The 26219-nt window shown below is 40.5% G+C and overlaps 1 protein-coding gene across 6 annotated transcripts in view; it reads left to right on the top strand.

Moving 5' to 3' along the window:
* The first annotated feature begins 408 nt into the window (after nt 1-408).
* The window catches only part of zmynd11 (zinc finger, MYND-type containing 11), a 30765-nt gene continuing 4954 nt past the window's right edge, over nt 409-26219 (top strand). For 2 of the 6 annotated variants that reach the window (XM_085390190.1, XM_085390189.1), the window contains exons 1-13: nt 409-596; nt 4683-4818; nt 12553-12712; nt 13924-13947; nt 14874-14963; nt 20428-20589; nt 20925-21002; nt 21740-21832; nt 22906-22993; nt 24152-24207; nt 24358-24435; nt 24662-24780; nt 24972-25251. In XM_085390190.1, the coding sequence (XP_085246316.1) occupies nt 4688-4818; nt 12553-12712; nt 13924-13947; nt 14874-14963; nt 20428-20589; nt 20925-21002; nt 21740-21832; nt 22906-22993; nt 24152-24207; nt 24358-24435; nt 24662-24780; nt 24972-25251 (1359 nt within the window). In that variant the 5' untranslated portion in view covers nt 409-596; nt 4683-4687. Of the gene's footprint in view, nt 597-752; nt 776-4682; nt 4819-12552; nt 12713-13923; nt 13948-14873; nt 14964-20427; nt 20590-20924; nt 21003-21739; nt 21833-22905; nt 22994-24151; nt 24208-24357; nt 24436-24661; nt 24781-24971; nt 25261-26219 lie in introns of those variants that run through there. The other 4 variants (XM_085390188.1, XM_085390186.1, XM_085390187.1 and 1 more) reach the window with 4 other exon arrangements.

The raw sequence follows: 26219 nt of genomic DNA, 5'->3' as shown, positions 1-26219 counted from the left end.
GATAAATGAATTAATCGTTTGCCATTAATTCATTAAAGTAAAAAAAAGAATTTGGAATTTGCTCTAAATTGTTACCACCTTACAAATTCCAAGCTTTCGTCTTTTATTGTGTTTTTGTTTGTTTATTTTTCGAGAAGCCCCAGCACGCTATTTATTTTTGAATCTGACAATTTTTTAAAAACACGTATTTATTTATTTATTGAAGTGGAAAAAATATTATATTTTATACTGTCAAACTTCTTGTTTTTTTAATATCTTGTTAAAAAAATAATTTTTAAAGATTCAGGGAGCGTGTCTGACAGGCAGCCTTGAAGGTCAGCTTCCCCAACGCACATCGATTTGACATGGAGATGCCCTGAAATCTCCCGGCTGCTGGCTCCAGGTGTAGCGGGTTGCAGTGATTCCGATTCCACCACTAGAGTTCTCCCTGTGGCTCCGCTCGGCTCCGTCTGCCCCGTGTTTACCTCTCAGCCAAGCTGGACACAGACCTTCACCAACAGACCCCAGTAGCTCGAAAATTACTGATGTAAGCTGACTCGAGTCCAATCCTCAACGGATTTTCTGCAGCGCTTTGTGCTTGTGACACGGAGGCGGAGGTGAGTTTTATTTTATTTTATTTTTTTGAATCCTGGAGAAAATGGCTCAGGCTCTGTGTGACAACACTGCGGCTAGCTAGCCAGCAACTACATGCGCTAACGCCGTTAGCTTAGCCGTGGCTTCTTTTCCTGTCCCCATGATGGAGGACTGTGAACATGGCGCCCTTCAAAATAAACGAGTAGGTAACTAGTTAGCCTAGTTTGTAGCGACCAAACACAGTGTGTGCTCCCACTCCCAGTCTGTTGCCGTGATTGTGAATCTCACCAGTGTTTCCTGTAAAGCTGGCATGTTTTAGCTGCCCATCAGCTAACGCTAGCTGCGTAACAGTTTACTAGCTTTGCTGATTAAATCTACTCATAACTATCGCATGGCCGACAATCACCTATTATTGTTATGTACTTTTCTGGTATTTAGGTTATCTCGCATTTAGTCTACAATGTAATCGAGCTGGTTTGAGTTCACTGGGGGGAAAGCTGACTTTTTTTTTGTCCTGACAAGCTTTGAGTTGGACATTAGCCAGCCTGCTAGTGGCTAAAGTAAGCTCCTTCAATTGCAGTGCCCGTGGCCTGCCGCGGCTGTCTTTGTTGCTGACGGTACAAGTTATGACAAGTGTGTTCTTTAAATTAAATATTATATGTGCGGTTATGGTAATCACTGCGTTGTAATGCATTAGTTTTAGCTAGCGGGGATCCTCCGCTAGCTTTTATTATGACCCGCTTGCTGTTAGCGGGCTAACGGTAAATGGCAGAGAGTCGTGCTAAAATGTTTAGACAGCGTTGCCCTCTTTAAACCTAGAGCCCGTCAAGTGGATTTAATCGGCGTTTTAACCAGTGGGTATGATTGTCTTCTTGGCGTAACGTCCGGTGGGGCTGTCAGTTTTCTAGTGAGGGAACAGCAGCGTGGTGTGTCGTCTTTGTTTACCGCGAGAGCCACGAAGCCCACTCAGCCTGGGCTGTCTGTCTGCTAATTGGGCTCCTGGGTCGCACACCTTGCTTAATTGATGTGTGAGCACGCCGGCGTGCAGAGCCGCCCGTCCTGTCATCACGCGGCGTGATCTCAGGAGAGGCACAGGCTGAACGGAGGAAACGAGGGCATCATTGCACAGGTGGCACCCGTTCACACCGACTGCGCTTGACACAGAATAGGGTAGCTCACATTACTCAGTGTCACCTCATTTTGTTTTGCCTTCAGCTATGGTGTGATGCCGGGTTACGTTTCCCTGTATTTGAATGTGAACATCAGAATATTTGTGCACTTTCTGTGTTTCACTATCAGAATCCACATAAAACATAAACAGTTTTTTCTCGTCAACAGTGCAAAAAATTGCCAGTTTTAAAATCGAGTGTTACACAAATTAAGGTGTAAAATCCAGATTATTTTTTTATTTTAACCATTTTCCAACACTGCCTTGTTTTATTTTGTGTGTGTGTGTGTGTTTAAGCCACATTTTGTGCCAGAGAAAAAAAGAACAAAGAAACTGTTTTTAAATCCCTTTATTACACTATTTGCAAAATTGACTGGCAACAGATGAGCTCTGGCCACGGATATCAGTAAATATCACAGGCTAAGGTTATTTATTTTAAATTGCATTTTTGTTTTGTTTTTAATATAAAATAAAGTTGTAGAAACACTTGCCAGTAGCATTTTGTGGACTCCAGATGTGTCTATAGTAGGTGCTTCATGTGATCTGGTTTTGCAATATTAAAACATCAACTCTGTATTTTTAAGAAGCCACACTCAGAGCAGTAACATCAACTCTCACGCCTAATGACTCTGACTGACTATGACCGATATATGCAGTGTTGCATTGTCACAGACAGCGTTTTTGCATTGTTTGTGCTGATTTGAACCGAATCTGCATTTATTTTTAGGTGGTTTGTTTGTTTGTTTTGCTCCCAACAACAAATATGCGGCTCGTTCTTACGTGCTTTCGACATAAACCACGGTCCATTCTCTCATGAGAAAGGGGTGAGAATTAACATCGCCTGTCGACATCTGTCTCAGCCTCTTCTACCACAAGTGCACTAAAGCCGAGCTTCTTCGTTCATGTTAAAATTCTTTCAGTAGTATTATGGTTAGCTTTTGGCTGCGGTTTATGAAAGTGACATCTTAAGTTTCACGGATGGCTAAGAGGAGCACCGCATAAAATTGGATTTGAATTTTTTAAGATATTTAGGGTAGGCCAGGCCTGTGCACCATTTTAAGGAGTCAACCTAACCAGTTTGAGTTTATTTAGTTTCAGGAGAAATTAATTGCATTAAAAACTGAAGTAACTAGTGACTGCATGTGGTTTTAAAACAAACCACACTGGCATATATCTCTTGTCTTCATAAGCATAAGCAATTAGCTTAAGATCATAATATTTCATCTTGTTGTTATAGTTTTTCATACTGTAAAATAAAGTCAGGGTTTAATTAAAGTAACTGTAGGGTGTATTTACATTTTTAGGTAGATTTCTGCTTGTGTAAGCATTTTTAAAAATGTTGTAAAAAAAATAGCTGCCATGTTTCAGCTTTCATTTCATTTTTTTAAACATTGGTACAAGCTTTTTCCTCTTAAACATTGAGATGAGATGGAAGGAGGAACAATGTTTTCTTCTAAGTAACACGTCTGTCCTGATGGTCCAGTTTATGCTGATGAAAATCAGAGGTTTGGATATGCATCAGACACTTGTTACTGTTACTTGAAGCATTTCCTTTCACAGTTTTTAGTGACGTCTTTAATGTGAAGGACGTATGTGGTCCGAATACTTGGGTAAAACTATTTGTGAGGTATGAGGTGATGACTCAAGTACCATACATCACCTGTGTAATGTCTTGAAGGAGAGTCGCGCAGGATTCTGCACAATCTTTGGTTTTAGTTATCTGTCATCGCCCCTGGTGACTATCAGGTGATCTGAAACTATGCAACCATTTGTAAAGAAAACATCGTGTCTCTATCAGGCAAAATGTAAACTTGTGTTTTGCTGCTTTTGTGATGATTTACTAGTTTTAATGTCAGCAAGGCCTAAATAAAAAATGTCACCAGAGGAAACATTTGTTAGAGGCAAAAAAAATAAACTTCAAATAAATGTATTATAGATTTACACCTGTGTGTAATTTGTCCATGAATGACACAAAGTTGTGTGTATTCATTACGTTCACCTTTTGCTCATAGTTGGAGAAGATTTACAATAACTGTCCAAACCGTAATGAATGCAAGTTAATTTGTTTAATAGCTTACCCGACCAGTCTACCAGGTAAGAAAAATATTCTGAAATGTATGTGCTCTCATCCAGTGATGTGAGTGTTGTCTTATGAGGTAAATCCGATTGTTCAGTCTGACGTCACCAGCCGTGTCTGGACCTAAACTCCGCTGCAGGTCCATATATCAAACGATCACTATGGCATTACTGAGAGTTGAAAAACTGTCTAAAGTCTTTCATCTTTAATAAAATGATCAGTGTTCTGCTCTACCAGGTGTAACAATTGAGTTTAACATCCAGGCATCCATGAAAACGGAATTTATGACATTTAACGGAGTTTAGCAGGAAGTTAGCAGGGAGTTAGCTCGCTAGCTTCTATCTAAATACAATATAGCTTGTCCTGACTGCGGGGTTTTGGAAACAAATTAAAACGTACAGCTCTGTTATCACTTCCAACATAAATGAAGACAGAAAACTAAACAGCAGTGACGTTTGTAGGGTTACTGAAGTTGGGCTAGCTGGTATATAATGATGTGCTACGTGACCGCTAAAAGTTAACGTGAGTGTTCTCGGTGGTCAGGAACAAATGCTTGGATTTATCCCCCCCCCCCCCCCCCCAATATATTTGTTTCTGACTGAGGTTATATTAAAATTCAATAAAGTCCCCTTGAAAAAGATTTATTTTTCTAGACCAATAAATGCTTGATGTTGATGAAATGATTGAACAATCATGTTAAATAATCAGCAGTTCATTTCTGTTATACTCATGATTGTGATTTTTGCCATGTTGGAGCAGTCTGTGTGCCTCTTTGTATTTTGTTTACCGGTAAGTTTCTGTTCATTTATTAAACAAAAGCAAAATAACTGCTGATCAATATTTTTTTGTCTTTGTTTCTTACAGTTGTCATGAATAAGGAAATCATGTCACGTGTGGTGAAGAAGAGGCAGGCGGACCCAAAGGTCGTCCAGTATGTCTGGGAGGCCATCGAGGTCATACGCAACCAGAAACAAATCGCAAACATGGACAGGATCTCAAAGTAAGTCCACTGCAGATAACACGGATGTAGTAATGTTATTTATGAACATAAATGGCTGTGTCAGCTCCCCAGTCAGTGTTTTAGGTCATTAAAGGCAGAGTGCGAAGACATTTTATCCCCTTAGGTCATCACTGTGCTAACATGTCATCGCTCAAACTACCTTCATGTTGATATGGTGAGCTGTTTGAATCATTTGTTTGGTTTGGTTCTTTGATGTTCCAGGGTGACCGATATTTGAAGCTCTTAGAAAAACTCTTCCTACTTAATCTTTAATCTTAATCTCTCTAGATTAAGATGTCTAGAATCTAAAAAGCTTTCAAATTTCTTTCTGTATTTTTATTTTTGTAGGGCTGAAACTGCGTCTCATCATTGTCAGTAATTTGTTTGCTTGGTCCTTTATTCCAAGTGGTAGAAAACGGTGAACATGTTATCAAGAACTTTTTTTTTTTCCACTACAAAATAATATCCAGCAGAAAAGCATCAAAATGCTAAACACAAGTGTTCCGATTTGTTTGATTGTTGTTTGTGGCCAAATAATTATCATCAACATAACAGATGCTTTTGTGCAGTTGTCGTTAATGTTGCCTTTGGCTTGTTATCGTATTCAAATGAGCACCATTTATCCTTGTGGGATGCCCTTGAGGGATTGTTCTTCATGTTTGTTTTTGAATTCATTTTAAATGTACCCAAAATGAAATGCGTCATATCTGTAATCACTTTGTTCTACAGCTACAAGCTGTAATTACGTGGTTTCGTTTAATCAGTTTCTAGATGTAAACAGACCAAGATGATGATCTTAAAACAATTATTTTTAAACCGTCACATTCAAGAGCCTGCTTGGTGAACAACTGCGTCATTCAGGGATAGGTGGACTAATCAGTTATTATTGTAATAGATTCAGGTCTAGTTCGATGTCTTTTAGGACTGTGCAGCGTTTAGTTTTTAATCACTATAGTTTTTGTTTTTTTTCATGTGTTACATAAAAGATTTCTACTCTAAAGCTATGTCGTGTTTCTGCTTATTACGCTCTGAGTCAGGCAGCTCTGTCTGCAGAGCGAGACTGACCCCTGCTTCAACAATGAGTAATGAATCAAAGTTTACTTTAACTATATCTTACATATATCCTCTAACTTCAGTAATGCATGTGTGGCAGCAGTTTCCAAAGTTTGATTTGTGGAAATAATACAATAAATATAAAAGCTGATGATTTCTGACTGGCTTTGCCGTTTTAACGTGTTGATCCCAGTCTTAACTGATTTACTAAAAACAAGTTGTATATTAACACTAATTAACTGAGGCTGGTAGACAAACACCTTCCATGTTTTGTGACAAAGCAGTTTTGAGAGCAGAGTCTAGTGCATTTGTGTCTGAGTAGTTTTCTTGCTGGAAAGGGCTCTCACTTAGGTCAAAAAGCAGTGAAAATGTTCTTAATGCGGTGTGCGCTTGATTTGATGTGCGTATTTTACGATGATTAAAATCTGTGTTGCTTGTGTCTGTATCCTCAGTTGTGCACGGCTTTAGTTTCGGTGTTGGTTTCAGGGTTGGACGGGTGTAGCAGGCGCCTATCTGAGTGGGGCGCGTCTGCTACAACCTACTTTAGTCGAGTCACTGAGCATCCCTTTATACAACCATATTTCCAAAAAAATTGCACTAGTGTAAAACTCAAACAGTAAAACTGAGCAGTTTAACTGAAGAGGTGAAACATTGTTTATGAATGTGAACAGTTGATCATGTTTTTCACATCTCAAAAACATTTTTAATATCACTGAAATGTTGCTGTGTCCAGGAGTGCTAGGTGTAATGTGATCCAGAGTACTGCATTACTGTAAGCACCTTATGTGCTTCAGGAGACTTACTGTACTAAATTCAGTCATCAGTCACAATTACACCATTACTTGCATTACAAACGTTCTTCAATTATCTGCATTCTGAGTAAACAGGAAAAAAATTCAAACATGTCTTCTTCCTGTGCACTTGGCTGTAATCAGCTGGAGTGCAGATTTAGACATTGTTTTTATTTTCATTTCATAAAAAGTTTAAACTGCGCCAAGGACAGAAAACAGATTTTGGACTTTTTGTAGGCATCTGCGCAGACCGCATGCTAACACAAAGGTAGCGAAGAACCCAAGCTGGTGATGTAGTTGAGTTCATGCTGACCCGAGCCCAGCAGCCAGAGCCTGATCTTCAGTAGGTAGCAAGAGCTGTCAGGCTTGTTTCATGTTTCTGTAGTTCAAAGTGTGGCCATCACTTCAAAGTCTCTTTGGGTTGGTTTTCAGATTTGGTCTGCATTGTTGGGTTTGTGTTCATACAAGACACTTAAAAAAAGATTATATCTATCCTTGTTGAGATAGAGAATTGAGTCAGCGTTATAGTGTTAAGGGGTAATTATGTGACAGTGTCACAGAGTAATGAGTAATGGAAAGAATTACTTTCTCAGGTGAGTAAATAAGTAATATAGGGCATTACTTTTTGTTGTTTTTGTTTTAAGTAACAAGTAATGTGTAATACATTACTTTCTTTGAATAGCAATCCCAACACTGACTCTTTCCAATGGATGAAATGGCACAGAGACTGTGTTGTTTACAGAGTGTGGCTAGTATCATAAACTGTACGGGCGCCACTGTCGGCCTTCAAGGTTAATATTCACACACCTGTGGAGAAAGTGTTTATGCACTGTTTAGGCAGTGTTGGGAAGGTTACTTTTAAAATGTATTCCAATACAGAATACATACCCCAAAATGTGTTTTGTAACGTATTCCGTTACGTTACTCAATAAGAGTAATGTATTCTGAAATATAATATATCTTAATATATTATCTTGCTTTTTACAACTACACGAATGTACTATTGCCGTGTGATTTATTACTATTACTGAAGGGTTATTATTGTATTTACATGCTTCCAGCTCTCGTTTTTGTTCGATGACAACTCGTACTTTTCCACCCTCCTTTTTCTCCCTCCTCGCGCTCAGACACATAACGTGTATGGCAGTCCCTTCTCCCTGCAGCACGGACTACACTGCCCATGAGGCTACATGCTTTAGGGCGATGCCTGTAGCATTCTGCCTGTTAGCTTAGCACAACAACAAAAAGCCACTCTCTCACCCAGGAAACACACAGTCGCAGAGAGAGAGCGTCACCCTGTAACCATGGCAACCGCAACGCTGCCACCTGGAACAACAGAACATGTCAAACAAAACCCAAACAGTCCTGACCCGCCACAATATGAAACAGGAAAATAACTCTGTAACGGAATACAGTTACTCATATTTTGTATTTTAACCTCCTAGGACCTGCCGTCCACATATGTGGACATCACATTATGGGTTATTTAGACCAAAATACTAAATTTTGCTCAACAATGGCCTGATATCCACTTACGAGGACATTATTCTGCTACTGTTCTATCGAAATTTTAAACAAATATCCTCATATGTGGCTCTCATTTTTCTTAGAAACAAAAATCAGGTTAAAAAAAAAAAATCTGGTAATTCTTTGTTTTTACATTCATCGGGTCCCAATATGCCCAGATATCAAAGAGAAATTAAAAATGCATGCCATGCTGATCCACACAGGTATGCACACAGGTGTACACACGGGTGTTCACAGACACGGACTACACCTTTCTTGGCTGCTGCCTCAAAGCACATTGTGCGCTGTCTATCTTGCGTGCTGCACAATATCGTTTATTATTTAGCATCTACTGATATCTACTGCTAGCTAGTTTATTGTGATGGTGCTGGTTTTTTTTTTTTTTTAATTATTATGTTGCTCTTTGTTGTTTGCTTTCTCTTCTGTTTTTTTTCTCCATACAGGTGACCCAGGTGTTTTGTTTTTGTTTGTTTGTTTGTTTGTTTTTCTTTTTTTTTTCTTTTTTTTCTTTTTTTTTCTTTCTCCCCCCCTTCTCACCGTCTCTTCTCCCCTTTGGTTTTCTTTCTCTCCCTCTCTTTCTTTCATTCTTTCTCCCTGTCCTATCCCCCAGTCATGTCTGTCCCGTTTGTAGCAACTGAAAATAAAATAAATTCATAATTATAATAAAGGTCAATCAAATGGACCAATATGGCAAGGCCATGATGATCCACTTGGTAAAATAAATCTGCTTGGCATCTTTCTTGGCCTTAAGACAACAATTCTGATGGCTAAAGATCCAAACGGGACACAAAAAAAAAAAAAAATGCATGCCATGGAAGAGTTTGGGTCTTAGGAGGTTAAATACGTATCGGCGCTACATGTATTCCGTTACTCCCCAACACTTTGTTTAGGTTGTATGTAGGGCTGCCACGATTAGTCGACTAGTCACGATTATGTCGACTATTAAAATCGTCGACGACTAATTTAATAGTCGACGCATCGTTTGAAGCTTTGTAAGATCCCAAAAGACGCAGGAATAAGTAGCAGGATTTAAGAGTGTAATAACGGACTGAAACAGAAGATGGCAGCACTGCATGTACAAGGATGCCAGCTGCCGTTAAACCCCGAAGAAGAAGAAGCTGTGTCCCAGAATTCATAGCGCAGCCCAGCGCAGTTGTCAACAATGGCGGCAGCTAGTTAGTTTTAACTTTACTCTTATTATTCTTTCTGGGTCACAAAATAAACGTTTAACATATTTTCAGGCGAGAATGTAGCTGTGTAAACCTCAAATATCTGCTCAGTTTATCAAGACACCACATATTTTCAAAAGCGCTCCGACGTTTTCGGAGACGTCTGTTACCCACTAGCTCGTTAGCTAGACGGGGGCAAGGCTAACTAGAGCCGTGAGAACACCGGACTCCCGGCAAATCGTTTTCAAACCCACCGCCGTCTTTCGCTAGTCAGGTTAAACATATATATATAAGTCACTTAGATAACTTAAAAATGTTATTGTTTGGCTTTCTTTAGTATTTTATTTGTTCCTGAGTAAATCGGTTTGGCTGAGATTATAGTTATAGTTTTTGCACAGCTAAAACTGTCAAGCAGACAGCTGATTATCAGAGGTGTGAGACGCTGGAGAATATACTCCGGTGTCCTGTTATATTTTAGAAAGCAAGGAGTTTATTAAACTTCACCGAAACAATCTGCAAATTTCATTAAAAATTAATAAACTACCATCTTGTCTTTATTTTTAGTTAGCACAGACCTTAAACACTTAAAGCTGTAAGCTAATGATAGTTATATAAGACCAGATGCTGCTGGTGCAATAAGCTGTACGTCCAATGGATGATGATCTGATTAGTCGACTAATCGCAAAAATAATCGGTGACTAGTCGACTATCAAAATAATCGTTTGTGGCAGCCCTAGTTGTATGGCGTCGACTCTGACGAAGCGTAAATCGAGCGGGGTCATTTTGTAGATCAAAGCCGTGTAAAATCGTTCTGGTTCACGAGGCTGTCATGCATCTTATTTTTCCAGACGGGGAAGGATGCAGCTGCTGTCTGCCAGGACAGATGGGTCTCTGCACTAAAAATCTTAAAACCAATAGTAAACATCTGTTGAACATCAGTAAAACATGAACAATTAGTTTAAGTGGCTATTATTTCTGATAACTGTCTAGTACGGTCCTTTGTTGTGACAAGTTGGTTTCGTATAATTGACTAAAGTACGAGTCCCGGTTGATATTGCACACCCCTAGTCTGGCATTGCTGTTTCTATTTCACAGTTGGGTTTTTTTCCTCAAGCTGCGAAGGCAAAGCTTTGGGTGTTGTGTTGTGCCCTGTTTATACTGGAGGGCAAACCAGACATGGATCAATACCTTGATTGGCAGCTGTTAAGTTCTGACAGTCTCCAGCTGCTGCTCGCTCATTGCTGTTCTCGCCATGTGGTCAGCTCTCCCTCTAATTGCTTCGCTCCTGCTGTAGAAACCTTAAATCTGCAGCAGGTTGGGGTCACGACGTTTTAACCATCTTGGTTTTTATCTGCTGCGAGAATTCCACATTGTTCAGACTATGCAAATTGATGACAAATCACCCAAAGCAGACCTTGCTGATCAGTCATTCCTTTCAGTTGGCGGATGGAGCACAGACTCAATGAAACACTTGGCACATCTCTTTTCAGCAAGTTGGCGAACACCTTGGGACCTGGCGGCTTGCCAAATGAATACTGGCGGCGAGTGGGTGTTGTCATGGTAACGGCAAGCACTGGCATGCAACGGATAGCACCAGCTTTCCTGTACAACCTCCCCTCTCTTTACAGCCCCACTGCAGCTTAATTTCACCGTGTCGGCTTTGTGGCTATAAAGGTGATGGGTGATGTAGAAGGAGAACAAAGTTGGTGAGGCAGAGGCTAATCTTTAACCAGCCTATCAGGCAGCTTAGAATCAGTTAGTTACATGTTAACCAACCTAACTGCTAACTTTAAATACCCAAAATATGGGTTAGTTAAATTTATAAAAATTTTGTTTTTATTCTGTTGATCTAACAAAATAACTATCTGTTAAAATAAAGGGAAAAAACATTAAAAGATGCACTCCTTTGAATTCTTTGCTTTTGGTGTCTTTAATTGCTGTAAAACCTTTATATAAAATCCATGTCAGTTTGTTTGCCAACTTAACCAAACAAGGTGCGTACGTACACTGGAATGGGCTGGTAATTAAATCCAGGTGTGACTAGTCACAAGAGCTGGAATGATTTGTGGAGGAGATCTCTTAATCTGCAACTATGTTGTTAATCTGGCAACCGTTTTGTGCTTTATGCCAAAGCACCAAGCATTAGATGGTTCCATCTTTTTAATTGTGAATGTTTGCTGGCTGATTTGTTTCAATGTTGCCTCATTTGTGTGACAAATGAGTCAAAAAAACTGTTTAAAAACTGTTATCTGACATTTTAATTGACAAAATGACTGAAGTCAAAAAGGATTAAAGGAGCTGAATAAAGCTTTTACTTTCCATATTGTACTATAGTAAAAATTGGACTAGTTGCACTTGTGCATTGCTTAGAGTAGGACAGATATTAAGCTGGAAAAAAAATTGTCATCCTGCAACATCATACATTTGATGCAATTTGAGATTAAAACTCGGTGAACTTAACAGGAAAAAAGTTGATTATTTTTAAGTGCTGCGGTTCGGAGGACGATGGTGTAGAGAGAGAAAGATAGAAATAGAAATGTCATGTAGTCAGTAGAGCTTCCGCTATCCTGGTCAGAGGACCCTTGTACATTGATTTCAGATCCTTTGGTAATACTCTCTGACTTGTATTCACTATCTATCCCCACCCCTGGGCCTATGCCAGCCGAACAACTCTTTCTGGAGGAAATCCTGTGGTCTGTCTGTTGGCTGACTGCCCCAGTAGACGATACATGACCTTGCTCGGAGAATTGTCCTACCAATCAGCGAGCAGCTGCAGGAATCGGCTTTGTAAATGTACGCTCGTGAGAGGGGAAGCTGATGGAAAAAGTCCTCCTCTGCTTGCAATTTTAAATACCACACGTATCCCTAATCTGTTTTCCGAAGATTGTAAATTAATTTATGTAGCTCTGGGGTTTTGTTGGAAAATTACAAAACAGTGAGACGGCTAATTTAAACATGGTGGGGAAAATGCAGCCTCTCCAACGGATGTGTACACGAATTAGAGCTGGTTTAAGGGATGAGAAAGGTGTTGGTCTTTGTCCCATCCAGCAGTATTAATCCAAGTATGTTTCTGCTGTGTTTTCCGCCTGCCTCGCGTTTTAAATGTTCATCTTTAGCCAGTATTAAAAAATGGCTGTCATTAGCACAGCTGCCTCTGATTTTCCTCAATTACATCTCCACTTCCGACTTTGCAGGTACCTGAGCCGTGTGTTTGGCATGCATCCGAAGGAAACCGCCAGACAGTTGAGCCTGGCTGTGAAGGACGGCCTGGTGGTGGAGACCCTGACCGTTGGCTGCAAGGGCTCCAAGGCCGGCATCGAGCAAGAGGGATACTGGCTGCCTGGGGATGAGATGGTGAGCCCACTACAATTTATCAAGTTCACAAGCAGTTGTGAATTTAATGTCTGAGTTTGTGTTAATGGCCACAAATAGAAAGTAGTAGTTGGGTCTGCACAGCTGAGTGTTGATCTGACTGATAGCTGACACTTTTTAGCAGCCTGTAAGAGTTGGCAGATTGTATCGTTTCCTTACCGATCATTTTTAGTCCTGTGTTTTAGCTAGGGGAAAATCTCAATAATCCTATAAAACCTATTAAAGCCATTGTCTATAATGAAAATATTTGCTGGTTTTTAGTAATGAATTTACAGCATGCACACAGTACGTCTTTTACTATGTTCACAGATGATATACAGGCACGTTCTTAAGCAGTAAGTGCCAAACAGCAGAGGTAGCTGGGTAGGAAGGAGTGGTATTTCAGATTAATACAAGGCTTCAATAATTACCGCTCAGCGTGCATGTGCAGAAAATACTCCATCAGCTTCTGCTGTCGTTTGCCTTGAGAAGGAAGCCATCTGCTCTGCAGTTTTATTGATAGACTTCTTTTGAAATTTGCAATACTTGTTTTATTTCCCCAGTTAGTAGTGAGGCAGTATTCGCAGTGTAGTGATTCTTACAGTCAGTCTGTCACAGTATTTGTGCAGAGTGCACTATTTCAATTTATCACTGTCTGGGGAGAACCTTTGTGTATTTTTCCATCTGTATTTCAAAAGGCTGTGGTGTGCATTACTTTGCAAATGCAAGTGGGGGGTAAAGTATTTTGTGGCTGTTTTTAATCCTACTGTTTTTGTTTCTTTAGGGTACAAAAACTGGCTGTATCAATGTCACACTTTACCTGTTAAACAACATTAGCATCATCAGTCATGAGTGAGCTACAGTGAAACATAATGCAGGAAAAACACAAATCTGTGATTTGATTTGATAGGAAACTAAGTTTTCTACTCTTTCTAAAACAACTGTAACTTCCATGTGCTCATGTAACAGTTCACACTGACTTCAGATTTAATAGAACAGGTTTATTTGTTATGATTGCAGACCAGAGAAGAGTCATGGAAACATAGAAAGCTTGATAGATCTGGCTCTTTATATGTTGTGGGTCATCACAGAATACTTTTGTGAGTGGAGAAAGGCATGGGTCTCTAAGGGACATGACACTGAGGCTCCAGTGGAGCCCAGGTTATTTTAGCAGGACTTTTAAACACTACTCTCTGAATCACTTGCAATCACAGGATCCAAAAGCCGAGGGAAGCAAGGTAAGGGCTGCATCGTTATTTTCAAATCCAGGGTTTGTTCTCATTTGCTCCCCTCATTTTCCCCTCCTCTCAACTAACATCATTCTGTGAGAAATCAGTTCTGCCACATGCAGTGCAGTCGGGGATTTGAGTGAATCTTTTTAAGCAGGCTGCAGAAAAGCTAAACAGCGTACAGTATGGTCTGGTTGGTGCAAAAGTTAGAAGCCGTTTAAAATGAGATTGAAAGTAAGAGATCGAGTCTTTGTGCAGTGCTTTTGACTGAGTCCACTTGCTGCACCGTAAATGAATTTATGCATCCGGTTTCCATTTGAAAATCATTCTGCTTGCTGGCCTAGAGTTAGCAGTAATCGCACTGCCAGACATTACATGCTGTCATTCAGTTATGCTGTGAAAAGCTTCATGAAAGTCCGTTGCAGCGCTGTGTCTGCGTGGCCAAATTTCTTGCGGAAGTGATCAGTGATCTTTATGAAATATGTGCTTGCTACTTATCTACAGGTGTGTTGTTGCTTGATTTTGATAACACAAAGTCTCCTGATGTTTTAAAAAAAAAAAAAAAACCCAGCCAAACATACTCAAATATCAAGTTATGGCTTGAAAAGCAATTGGTGTTTGCTTAAACTCAATCACATTCTCATGTGAGATGACAAGCAATGCTAGCATGGCCGCAGGTTGGTAGCAAGCATTTGTGAGTTTGTAGTATTTTGGTCTTGGTAGTTGTAGTTCTTCTAAGAACAGTGTGCTCTGCTGTGGTCTTAACTTCTGTCTGGCATGCTTATTTTCTTTTTTTTCTTTTTTCCTTCATTTTCAATTGATGAAACAGTGGAGGTGGGGGTGGGAGGGGAGCTGGGTGATTATGGTTTGTGTGGTTGTGCTCTTTAGTTTCCTCCGTGCCTGCTGCTAATAACACGGCCGACTGGTTCTTTCAGGTTAGTAATCACTCAGCGGACAGACCAGAGTTTGAATGTGAGCAGCACTCTGAAGCAGGGCCTAGATGGAGGCCAGTTCTCCCACCGCAGGTGCTTGGATTCAGTCCAGCTGGCGTGAGCTGTGTCCTCTGGTTGACCTCAAGATTTATTTGGTCCTCTAACAGATAACCATGGCATTTGCACAACAACATAACTTTCAAAAATAGCACAAATAGGTTCTTTAAAAAAATTAAAGTTCAGTTTTAAAAGCATTCCCTCAAGCCAGGCTGGATTAAATCCAGGTTCACCTGATCTTACAGGATCAATTTCATTAAACGTCCCCTAAATGCTTGTTGATTATTGAAAGTTTGGTTATTAAACTGACTTAAATCTACTCATTTGATGCATGGTAATGAACATGATGTGATGTATTGATGCACTTTGACAGTAGTTACACACAGTAAAAGAGTCTACATGCACATTATTTCATTGCAGCTACTAACCCATTATTTTGACATCGTTCAGCGAGTTTCGCTGCTCAAACACTGTTTTCATTCTTTAGATCCTCCCGAGCGAATTTCATTTGTTTTTGAAACTTTATTGAACGCTTGACAGGCCTCTGAGTGGATATGCTCTTTGATCAGTTTCTTTACTGTGCATAAACACTGTAACTAACATCACTGAGTGCAGGGTTTGCCGTGGTGCTTAAGGGTGGGCCATCTCACATACAATTAATACACACAGGAAATGAAACACTTGACACCAAAAGAGAGGCTATTTAATGTGTCAAGATAAAAAATTTTTACCATCAAATATTTTAGCAAACAACTTGAACAATAGAATAACTTTATAGAAGGATAAGATTTAATATTTGATGTGTCATTGCTATTAAATATGTTGATTTGTGAGATTTTAATTAGTAAGTAGCCATTGTTGCAATGTTGCCTCCCTAGCAAGGTTTAAAACGTCTGCACGCTATGAACATAGGCTCCAAACTGCTCTGATAGCTGGAAAAACTCAAACTTAGTGCTTCTCTCTGAGAATAAACATTTAACTTGGGCCTGTGGAGAGAGACAGGATCAGAAATGCTAACAGAAAGGACTTTGTTCGTCATAGCGACACAGACATTTTTCATTCAGATATTCTTATTGAGCTTGACTGAGTTTGATGCGGGCTAGCTTAACATGGTAACCTATGTAACAAAAGCCACTGCTTAGCTAACCAGCATTAGCAGCCTTTGATCCTCTGAGCCACTGAAATGGAGATAAATTATCTCAGTCAGCTCATTATTCTGTTAGTTGCTTTAACTGGGGCAACCAAAAAACCATCAGCAGTGCAAACCCTTGTCAGGGTTTTCTACCCAACTAAGTAGTCACGACTACTTATTCAGTTGTCACTATCATCAGGCAGCAGTACAAACCATAGCTACTTGACATTGCAGTAATGGTGGTACTGCTCAAAGGCAAACAAAAATGCCCACTGATGGTGCTGTAGTGATGGATCTGTGTTTGTAGGCTGGGAGTGAAGCCTTACAATGGAGATGAATCCTGGAGTTGTTTTTTGTGGGTCACAATAAGGCATGCTAGCCCTGTTGCTCGACCTTGCCCGGCTCTGTGGAGTGTCCCAGCTTGACACTGACAGTACAGAGCTGTTAACCAGAGTAAAGCTAAAGGCAGCCAACTCTCACTGCCTCGGTTCTTCCTCTATCGCTCTCAAAGCCCTCGCCTTGGCAGCGTATAGTCGGGGCACATTTCTCCCTCCAAAAAGCAAAGAAGCACTTCACGGTTAAGAGAAGTCTGTGATTGGAACTCATAAAAGGCTTTTTTTGGGGGGAGTTGAACTTTAGCTAAGCACAGTTTTATAGTCGTATCTCTATCTTAGTGTTGGTGTTGCCGAGTCTGTATTCAAACGTTGTTATTGTAATAATATCTGTTGTGCTTGGGCCCAAATCTGTCCGCACTTGTGTTAAAAGTCACTTTGCTGAAACCACAGACGTCGTGTCCTTGGCTCACAGAGCTCTGGCTTTTTGAAGTCAGCCACTTGTCTTTCATCAGACAGTCCAACAATAGTGAAGTGGCTCTTGACACTCAGCAGAACACGAGCACCATCTCTCTGTTTTTCAAGTGTTTGTGTGGGTGAAGAGACTATTACGCTTTAGAAGTCCTTTGACGAATCGGTGCATGGATTTTTAGAGTGTGTTTACATCTACGCGGACTTAAATTTTGAACCCTCCTTCAGTTCTGTTCAGCTGGGAATCTTTGAGGTTGTACTTCGTGTGAGCTCATTTTGTTCCCAGATAAACTTTGGACGAAAATATGTGGTCTGACCACGATCACTGCTACAGTGGTGAGATCCTGTATGTGCCTGAAATGGCAATGTAGATGTGCAGGTTTGAATCTGCGCATTACCACTGTGGGTTTAAAGCGACGCAAGCGAGATGGGATAGACGGACTCTCAGCTTTAATTCAAGGGGTTCATTGAAAATTATGCCTGCCCCCCCCCCCCCCCCCCCCCCCCCCCCCCGACCCCCCAAAAAAAATTATCTTAAATTTTTGTTCTTTAAAGAATTTTTCAATTAATGATTTAATTTATTTTCAGCTCTGTTAAACACGCCATCAATTTGTTCATAGATTTATTATTTTTTAATGAATAAAATTATAAAAACAGCAATTACATTTTGTAATTTGTAATTAATTTGTGCAATCAGCTATTAAATTATTCCAATCTTTTTAAAAAAAAACGGATGCAAGTAAAACCTGAGGATCACTTTCTGATTTTCTTTCCTCGTCTCCTTTGAGTTTATACGTCCTCAGTTCCTTATTTCATTCGAGTTCGAGGCAATACAACATCTCGATTTGGAGCCTTATTTTAAACATCGATTAATAATGATGTGTGGCATAACAACATTAGGGCTCCTTTGTTTGTTTGTTTTTTTTTGCTAGTTGATAAACATTCTTATTTACAGTTACAGATGGAGAACAGTATTTAATTGCTTAAATAAACAGTTGATCATAACTAGAACAGCTTATTCATAAAGTCTTCTTCCAACACTAATATATTTGTTTTAAACTTCACCAGTAAAAAGAGTTCTGCAAAGGATTGAGCTGTTCATCCTCAGTTGTAACTCCTGATGTCCTTTTGCTTCCCTGGCTCCTACAGATGAGTTTTAGGGATTAGGATATACTTTGATGCAGTGAGATGCATTTGAAGGTCCGAAAGAGATGCTTAAAAAAATAGAAATGCGAAAAACCTGCAGGACAAATGAGTCCTGCAGGTGTTTTTATGGCTAGTTTCATCCCCTATATGAAGCAGCGGGTTACACTCCTGCACTTTCGATTTTTGTTACCGTCTTTTGTTTAAAGACTTGTCAGGATTGTTTAGGAAAATGCATTCTTAAAAAGATTTTCTTCAGTATTGAGCAAGCAGAAGGCAAACAGACCTCATCAGAAACTCTTTACTACTTTGTCATTGCTGCAGCTATTAGCCAGTGTGCTTCACCCCCCTCAAACCCTAAACTATAGCAGCACATGGAGAAGAAATCAAGAGAAATAGAAGTGCTGTTTTTGGGGGGTTTTTTTTTTTTTTTTTTGCATTTCCTTTTTTTTGAGCTGCACTCAGTCACGACTCCTGCTGGACCCACTGTGTCGGCAAGGCTGTGAGTGGGAGGAGTTGGACTCTTGACAGGCTGATAAGTATGTGAATTTCTAGTGCTTTTACTTCCCGTCTCGGCGCAACTCAGTTGACCTGCTGAATGCTACGGATACGCCGTGGAATGCTCCTGCACATCATCCATTCACAGGCTGTTCTCTATGAACACAACTTTTAATTATAGTTCAATAAAAGCAGGAGGAAACTCCTTTCTGGTGACGTAGCAGGGGCTTCTTACTCGACAAGAATAACTTTAAGTTATCATATGAAAAATAAAATCACCCTCAGTGGTTAGCACAGTATTTTCTATTTTCAGACTTTTGAGCTAAAGCTGAGAATCTGCAGTCTTGATCATTTCATTTCTAATCTGTTGCACCATCTTCGTAAAAACTGTGTCACAGGTCACAAATTGCCGGACTTGACTGTGTTACTTTTAGCAGGGAATAGAGGAGGATCAGCTGGGTATTGGCTGATACAATAATATGGCTGAATTATATGGCAATAGCTGTATTGTGCAGTTCTACTTAAAGTCCATCGCAGGGAAATGTTAAATGTTGCACATTAGCATAAGAAAACCAGATTACAGAGCATTACAGAAATTTAAACACGTTTGTGGTCCTACTAATGAGGATTGATGCCCGGCCCCAAGGCTAGCCAGTAATTGCCGAGAGAAGTAGCAGGCATTCATTAAAATTGAGCAAACCACAAAAAAGCAATTAAAACAAAAGTTTTGAAAAGGAAAGGTCGACAAAAATAATAAATTTATAATTTAAGAACGCCAAATAAACCTTCACTACTTTAATATTAGCATTTGTGAAGCCTCTTTGTAGTTGTTCAACAGCTGCATTGATTTATAGATAAACTGCATTTTTGCCCTGCCGCTTCCCTGTTTGCGTTTATCTAGGAACAATCGAATGATTCCCTCCTGTAGTAGTGTTCATCACTCAGGCCGTTCACCACATTCACACCTTGTAGGAACTCGGCACAACCACTTTTTTTCTTTTCATTCTTGTATATCCACAAAAGAGGGAAAAAGGCTTGAAGGGCTCTTTCTGAAAACCAGCTTAACATATTTTCTGAGAGGAAAGATATTTCCACCCAGATGATCTTACTGATTCACACTTTGAATCATTGACCTTTTACTCAGCTATCACAAGGACAGTGTTATTTGTCCAAATTAGCTTTTTTGGGCTAAATGACTTCACTGCTGATGCACAGAGTGTGTCTCCATAATCAGATTCAGGATGAAAAGGTTTTTTTTCCCAGGCTATGTGAGGAAGTTTGGTCAGTGTGCATTTATAGAGGATTCCTGTAGAATTTCAATGAAATGATGTATTTAAAAGTTTCTGCTGCAATGCACTCGGGAAGCGAGTGTTCCTAATATTACAATCATACCACCAGCTATTCAGTCACATGTGCTAGAATCTATTTGCATATATTTTCTAGACATATCTGAACATGAGCAGCAAAAAAGCAGTAGACTATGTTACCTGTAGGTTACCAGTCAGTTTTTGTTCTTAGGGTTTATATCTGACCTGACTCCCCTGTGTCCTCTAGCAATAAATTACAAAAAATTAAATCTAAAATCGAAAGTGAGTCACATCGCAGACATCAAATCAGGAAAAAGGACGAGTAGGATCCATATAGAAATCTTGATTACGATGGCGCGCTAAACCAATAAAATTGAGGCTTTTGATGGTCCTTGTCAGTGCTGAGTAAACAGGTTGATGCTTCTCAGTGGGGCAAATCCTGACACTTTCAGGAATTAACTGGTCTCTCTGCTCTGTTGCTTGACATCCTAGTGAGCTAGCTTTAATCAAGGATGGAGGATAGGAAAAAAAATAAAATCATTTCCTCCCCTGCTGTGGTTGGCGGGTTGGAGGGGGGGGGTCACCCAAACTTGTGCTTTGCTGTGTCTTCGCTGCAGGACTGGGAGACGGAGAGCCACGACTGGTACTGCTTCGAGTGTCACCTACCGGGTGACGTCCTAACATGTGACAACTGCTTCCGAGTCTATCATCTCAAGTGTCTGTCGGACGAGTGCAAGCCCAGAGACGGAGGATCTCCCTGGCAGTGCGTCGTCTGCAGGGTGGGTGCTCGAAGAGTGCAAGCACGTTCGTGAGAAAGTGAACAGATTCTGGGCTGTTTGATGATTAAGAATAAGGCTGGTCTTTACAAACAGATGATCCTACAGTCTTAGTCTTTTTTTTTTTTTCACACATAGAGTCGTTTCTGTCCCACACTGCTTTCTGTTTCTCTCCAACAGGATTTTATCTTTTAATATTTCAGGATATTGCCTTTCTAACAGCTGCCAGGGGCCATAATGACTTAATATTGAAATGTATTTCTATTACACTGTCAGAACACTTCCTGCAGTGATGTGATGTCTGTCTGGTTTTTTTCTTTCTTTCTGCACATCATCAGGGAAGTAAAAAGAAGAACTTAAACAAACAGGAGATGTGTAAATACCTGCGCTTCATTGTCCAGCGTATGAAGGAGAGGGTGAGAACAGCTTGTACTTTTACTCCTGGTTGTTTTTGTTGTTGTTGTCATCAAACCTAACTATGGAAATCCAGCTTACAAGATTTGCATGTTACAAATCCTTTTTCCTCCTGTTTCGTTACCGTAGTTACACATATACAGCTGTGGGTGCTCACGATGAGGTTTTTCAATAATAAGACCAGCATATGTGCGAGAAATTCCTGTGAGCCAAAAAGTCATGCTTCAGGCTGCTCTGAATGCTTCGTTTCATCTCAGGCACGCGCGGCTCTGGCTGTGACATCAGAAGCCCCGCCCACCTAATGTTTAAACGGTCTACTCGTGAGAAGCAGCCGATTAGTAGAGTGCTGGCTTAAAAGGTGGACGGACGCGAACTTCAACTGAGGAGCTGCAGAAAAACTAATGATAAATATTGATTGTTTTCAAGTCCGAGAATAAAAATATGGAGCTGAATCAGTGTAATAGTAAAAAAAGGCCTCATTATACAACCCTTCCCCTCATCTTTTCTCCCATTACGTCTCCATGCCCACACTCAGTCCCTCCATCTCCTCTCTCCTTTATCTTCCCCCCGTCTCCCTCTTAAAGGCATATTAAATCTCATCATTAACCCCGCATGCTGCCTCTATCGATGTAGACCTCCCAAGCTCCCCCTCCTTCATTACTCCGTCACCTTCCTCTAACACATCCCTGCTTTTCTACGTCAGACTGCGTTTTATCGTTACACCTCGTCTACGTTGCAGGCAGTGGACCTGAACAAAAAAGGCAAAGACACTAAACATCCCATGTACAGACGACTGATCCACACTGCACTGGACGTCTCCAACATCCAAGAGGTACAGTGGAGCTCGGCATCATCACAGCTCCGCTTACATTTGTCTGATTAAGTATATTTGTGTTATTTTCACAGCCATTTTGACCTTCACTGTGCAGAGGTTGTGATTTCAAGGCTGTTTTCAGAATCATGTACTGGGTTCTCCTAACATCTGGGTTGTCAGGCTTGTTTCTGTGAGCTGGATTTGGACATCAGTTAGTTTAGAAGCTGATTTTTCTTTTCCACATTCATTTATTTATTTATTTTTTTTCAACAGACCTGGAGGTAATCTCTGTGAATTACATTGAAGCCCCTTTTTTAACTTTGTTTTAGTCTAAAAACTTTCCAGGGTCCAGAACTTTGAGTTCATCCACTCCTGAGTGGGTTCTGGCATCGTGGTATGAAACTGTGTAATTTCTCCGCTGAAAAGCGAACGCTCCAGTGAGCTCTCTGAGATGACTATTGATTAGCTAATCAGCTTGTGATGGGACTAACACCCTTGTCAAGCTATTCTCAGGCTGTGAGGTGGAACCAAGTATGTGCACTGGAATCTATTCTCAGTATTGTCTAATATATTGTTCTGCTCCGCTTTCAAAACTCTGCTACTTTAGCATGGCATCTCATCAGCGCTAGAAAGACTTTGGACTCACATAGGTACCAGCGTTTGATTGGGGAAGATCAAATTCCTCCCCACAGAAATTGACTCTGATCAAGTGGAGCAAACATGAAACCTTAAATGTTAAAAGGAACACTTGTTACATTGTATTATGTACAGTTCAGTGATGCAAACACATAACACAAGAAAAAGTTAGCAAGATGAGGAATGGCCCTATGCAAATAAATTTGACTTGAGTCTTAAGTACTGGGAATGGTTTGCAAATAACCATTTTGCAAGATTTGGTCAGACAGGCAGGGCTGTGCTGTGGTAAGGCGTGCATCACATCCAGCTCCTGCCAAAGGGGGGGGGGGGGGGGGGGGTGTGTGGGGTAACCTCTTTTGTATCACTCACCTAACACACACTCAGCATGTGAGTGGACTCTTTGTCCTCGTTCTCCTCCTGAATAAATTTCTTTTCAATATTTGTGACTCTTTCAGAATCTGTCTGAAGGAAAGTACAAGACTTTTGAAGAGTTCAAAGCAGACGCTCAGATGATTGTTCACAACACTGCCATACTGTACGGAGGTGGGTTCAATGTGTCGCCACATACTGGTTATGAAACACACCGACCTTAGATTGAGGAGTTTAAAGTAAACCCTGTTTCCTCTTAACAAAAAGCAAAAAAGTTCCCAAATGTTGACTGTTTTGTAAAAAGAGTGAATCTTACAAGAATTCAATTTTAATAAAACGAATATTAAATTTAGTGTTAGTCTGTTTTAAATGTTTTTATCAATAAATTGAATGCATGGAATCATTTTTGGACAATTTGACAATTTTTCAGTATATCCATCCATCCATGTTCTTCCACTTATCCATGTCAGAGTTGTAGGAATGCTGCAGCCTGTCCCAGCTGTGGTGGGATGAAAGTCAGGGTACACCTGGACATTTAAGTCCTTTTAATCTGCCTCGCTTCTGAAATGGTTTTCTGTGTGTTTGTTTGTTTGTTTGTTTGTTTTGCTGCCTTAAGATCTGTGGTTAATTCTAGCTTTAGACAATTTCGCCTTGTTTTAAAAAAACAAACTGAATTTTGTAGCTTTTATCAGAGGATGAATGTCAGCAAGTGTCAGACTGAGACTGTAAGTTGTTGGGGACATTTGATGTCCTCACACAGAGGACAGGATTTGCTGGTGGTGGTGCTGAAGTCATGTGACTGTGGCCTGGTTTGCTTATAGCTTAACATTAGAGAGTTTTACTTGTTATGTTTGGCTAATTAACACACCGGTAACACGTGTCGAGCTTTTACGGCTCAACAAAATTTTGTTATTTGATAATCTGAAAGCCCTGAATCTCAAATTTTAAACAAGGAAACAAATGCTTGTTTTTAAATACATTCAGTGAAGCTTTAGAGAATCGTCTCCACGAGCTGAACTCATTAGGCTAAAAAACAAAAAAGAACCATAACAACAAGATGACTTGCAGAACATTATTAAACCTCACAATTTCTCCTTGGATGTTCATTAAAATATTGTTTAACAGCAGCGCCTGCTGGGTTTGAATTCAGAGTGATCCCAAAAACCAGACTGAGTATCAAACCTGGAGTTAACACCAGAAACCATTAGGTTTACTATCACTACCCAAAGTGTTTCATGTCCTGATGTTTTAGTTGAGGTTTGGGATTTTTCTTGTATTAACCTTGATGTGACCAAACTGAGAGGTTTTGCTGTCTTATTTTGTATGTTGCAGTTCACAGCGACCAGGCCGAGATTGCACGGTTGCTCTTCAGTGACACGTGTCACGAGGTATCGTCTTTTTATCGTTTCCTCTTACACTCCAGTTTGGAGTTCATCGCGCAGCTCCTTTCATTAACTTTAATTAGTGACAAGTTGAGATGTGTTTTTTGGGACAATGAGCACTCCTTTCTCTTTCCTCCCACTCTCTCTGTCTTCCAGTTGAATGAGTTGTTGCTATGCAAGAACTGTTTCTACCTGTCGAACGCCCGGCCCGACAACTGGTTCTGTTATCCCTGTGTGAGTATAAACAAAGTGGCTTCAACAGGCTAAATTTCCACTTTATTCTTTTTAGCAGCAGAAAAATGATCTTTATTCGTGCAAATATTTGTGCTGACGGCAGCTGAGAAATGCAGCTTTACTGTGCGCTGAATGTCTGTTGCATTTACAGAACGATCTCTGTAAATGAGCTGATCACGTCTGTTGCATCTTGTTCCTGATAAGTTTTCTCTGTGTTGCGTGGCAGAGCCCCAGCCATGACTTGGTTTGGGCCAAGATGAAAGGTTTTGGCTACTGGCCAGCCAAAGTCCTGCAGAGAGAGGACAACCAGGTGGACGTACGCTTCTTTGGACATCAACACCAGAGGTTAGCACAACTATAACAAAGCACAGCATGACTCCTCTGATTGTTTTCAGACAGCGCCGCATGCCGTGACTGTTTTACACCAGATTCTTACTTTAAATTACTTTTAAAATCATTTCTCAACACTAAACTGAAGTTGAATAGAGCTTGAAACCTGTCAATCGTAATGGTTGTTCTTCTTTGTTGGCCTGCAGAGCGTGGATCCCCTCAGAGAACATCCAGGACATCAAGGTGAGCGTGCAGCAGCTGCAGGTGAAGCGCAGCAATGGTTGGAAAAAAGCGTGTGAAGAGCTGGAGGTGTACCAGAGCTTCCTGAAGGAAGGACGCTTCTGGAAAACGAAGATGGAGGACGGCAGCCCGCCACACCAACAGAGTCAGCGGCAGCAGCAGCAGGAGGAGGGCAGCGTGAGGACGGACAGGATGGAGCGGACGGACGAAGCAGAGTCCAGCATCTCCTCCACCAGCAATGAGCAGGTCCGCCATGTAAGTGGAGCCATCACGCTTTTAATCCCCTTTTCTACTTTGTGAATTACAGGATAAGATGTTGGAGGCCAAAGACGGCCAAGAGAATGTCTTCATGGGGTTTTGATTTCCGTTAGTCTTCCACGTCTGCATACTTCCTGCGCTTTCAAAAACCTCTGTTCGTTTTCTTCGGGGTTGTTGCGGCAGCAGAGAAAGAAGAGATGGCCTGACCTCCCTCTCTCCAGCTGTCTACTGAGCTTTTCCAGTGACATGCTGAGACATTCACCTCTCCAGTACACCCTGGATGGGCCCAGTATCAGTTGTACACCCGGAAACAATCTTTTTGTTGTGTCTTACTTTCAAAAATAGCTTTTTAATGCTGTCTCTGTTTCAAAGCCCTCCTTAAAACTTAATGAGGGTTTTTTTTTGTTTGTTTTTTTAAAAGTACAAAAGCCAGTTTTGAAGCTGACACGAAGGCCTGGAAGGTTCTCAGTTTCCCTGGATGAAAAGAGCAGCATTAACATTTTTGACCGGATAGTCGAACCTCTGGGAATAAATGCTTTGTCCCTTTTTGTTTCCAGTTTTCATCATGTGAAAACTATGACAGTTGACCCGGTAATGTTCCAGTTTGTGTGAATGAAGTTGTTTGAGGTTTGGGTGTGCAGTGTAGTTTACAATGTTTCTGCAACAATGTAGTAGTTCAAAAGAACAAACTAAGTTCCTCACAGCTCTGCGTACTAGTATAGAGTCAGTAGTGACTTTATACTGTGTTGCTGTAAAATAAATGCACTGGCCCATATGAGGACATGCTTTCTTTAAAAATAACAAGTACATAACAGGAAAAAGCTTAGACCTGATTAGGATATAAACTAACTCGTCACAAAGGGCTAATAAGTTTCTACACAGTACCCAAAGATGCAAACATTCACAACTTGACCTTGAGTCGTGTTTACACTTCCTGTGAGGGTTTCTCTTCTATA

This window comes from Rhamphochromis longiceps, linkage group LG18, assembly GCF_057381845.1.
Source record: "Rhamphochromis longiceps isolate RC_006_pf linkage group LG18, R_longiceps_female_GT1.1, whole genome shotgun sequence".
NCBI classification, from domain to species: domain Eukaryota; kingdom Metazoa; phylum Chordata; class Actinopteri; order Cichliformes; family Cichlidae; genus Rhamphochromis; species Rhamphochromis longiceps.
The sequence above is the reverse complement of the archived record's forward strand: the minus strand, read 5'-3'. Positions and strand labels throughout refer to the sequence as shown.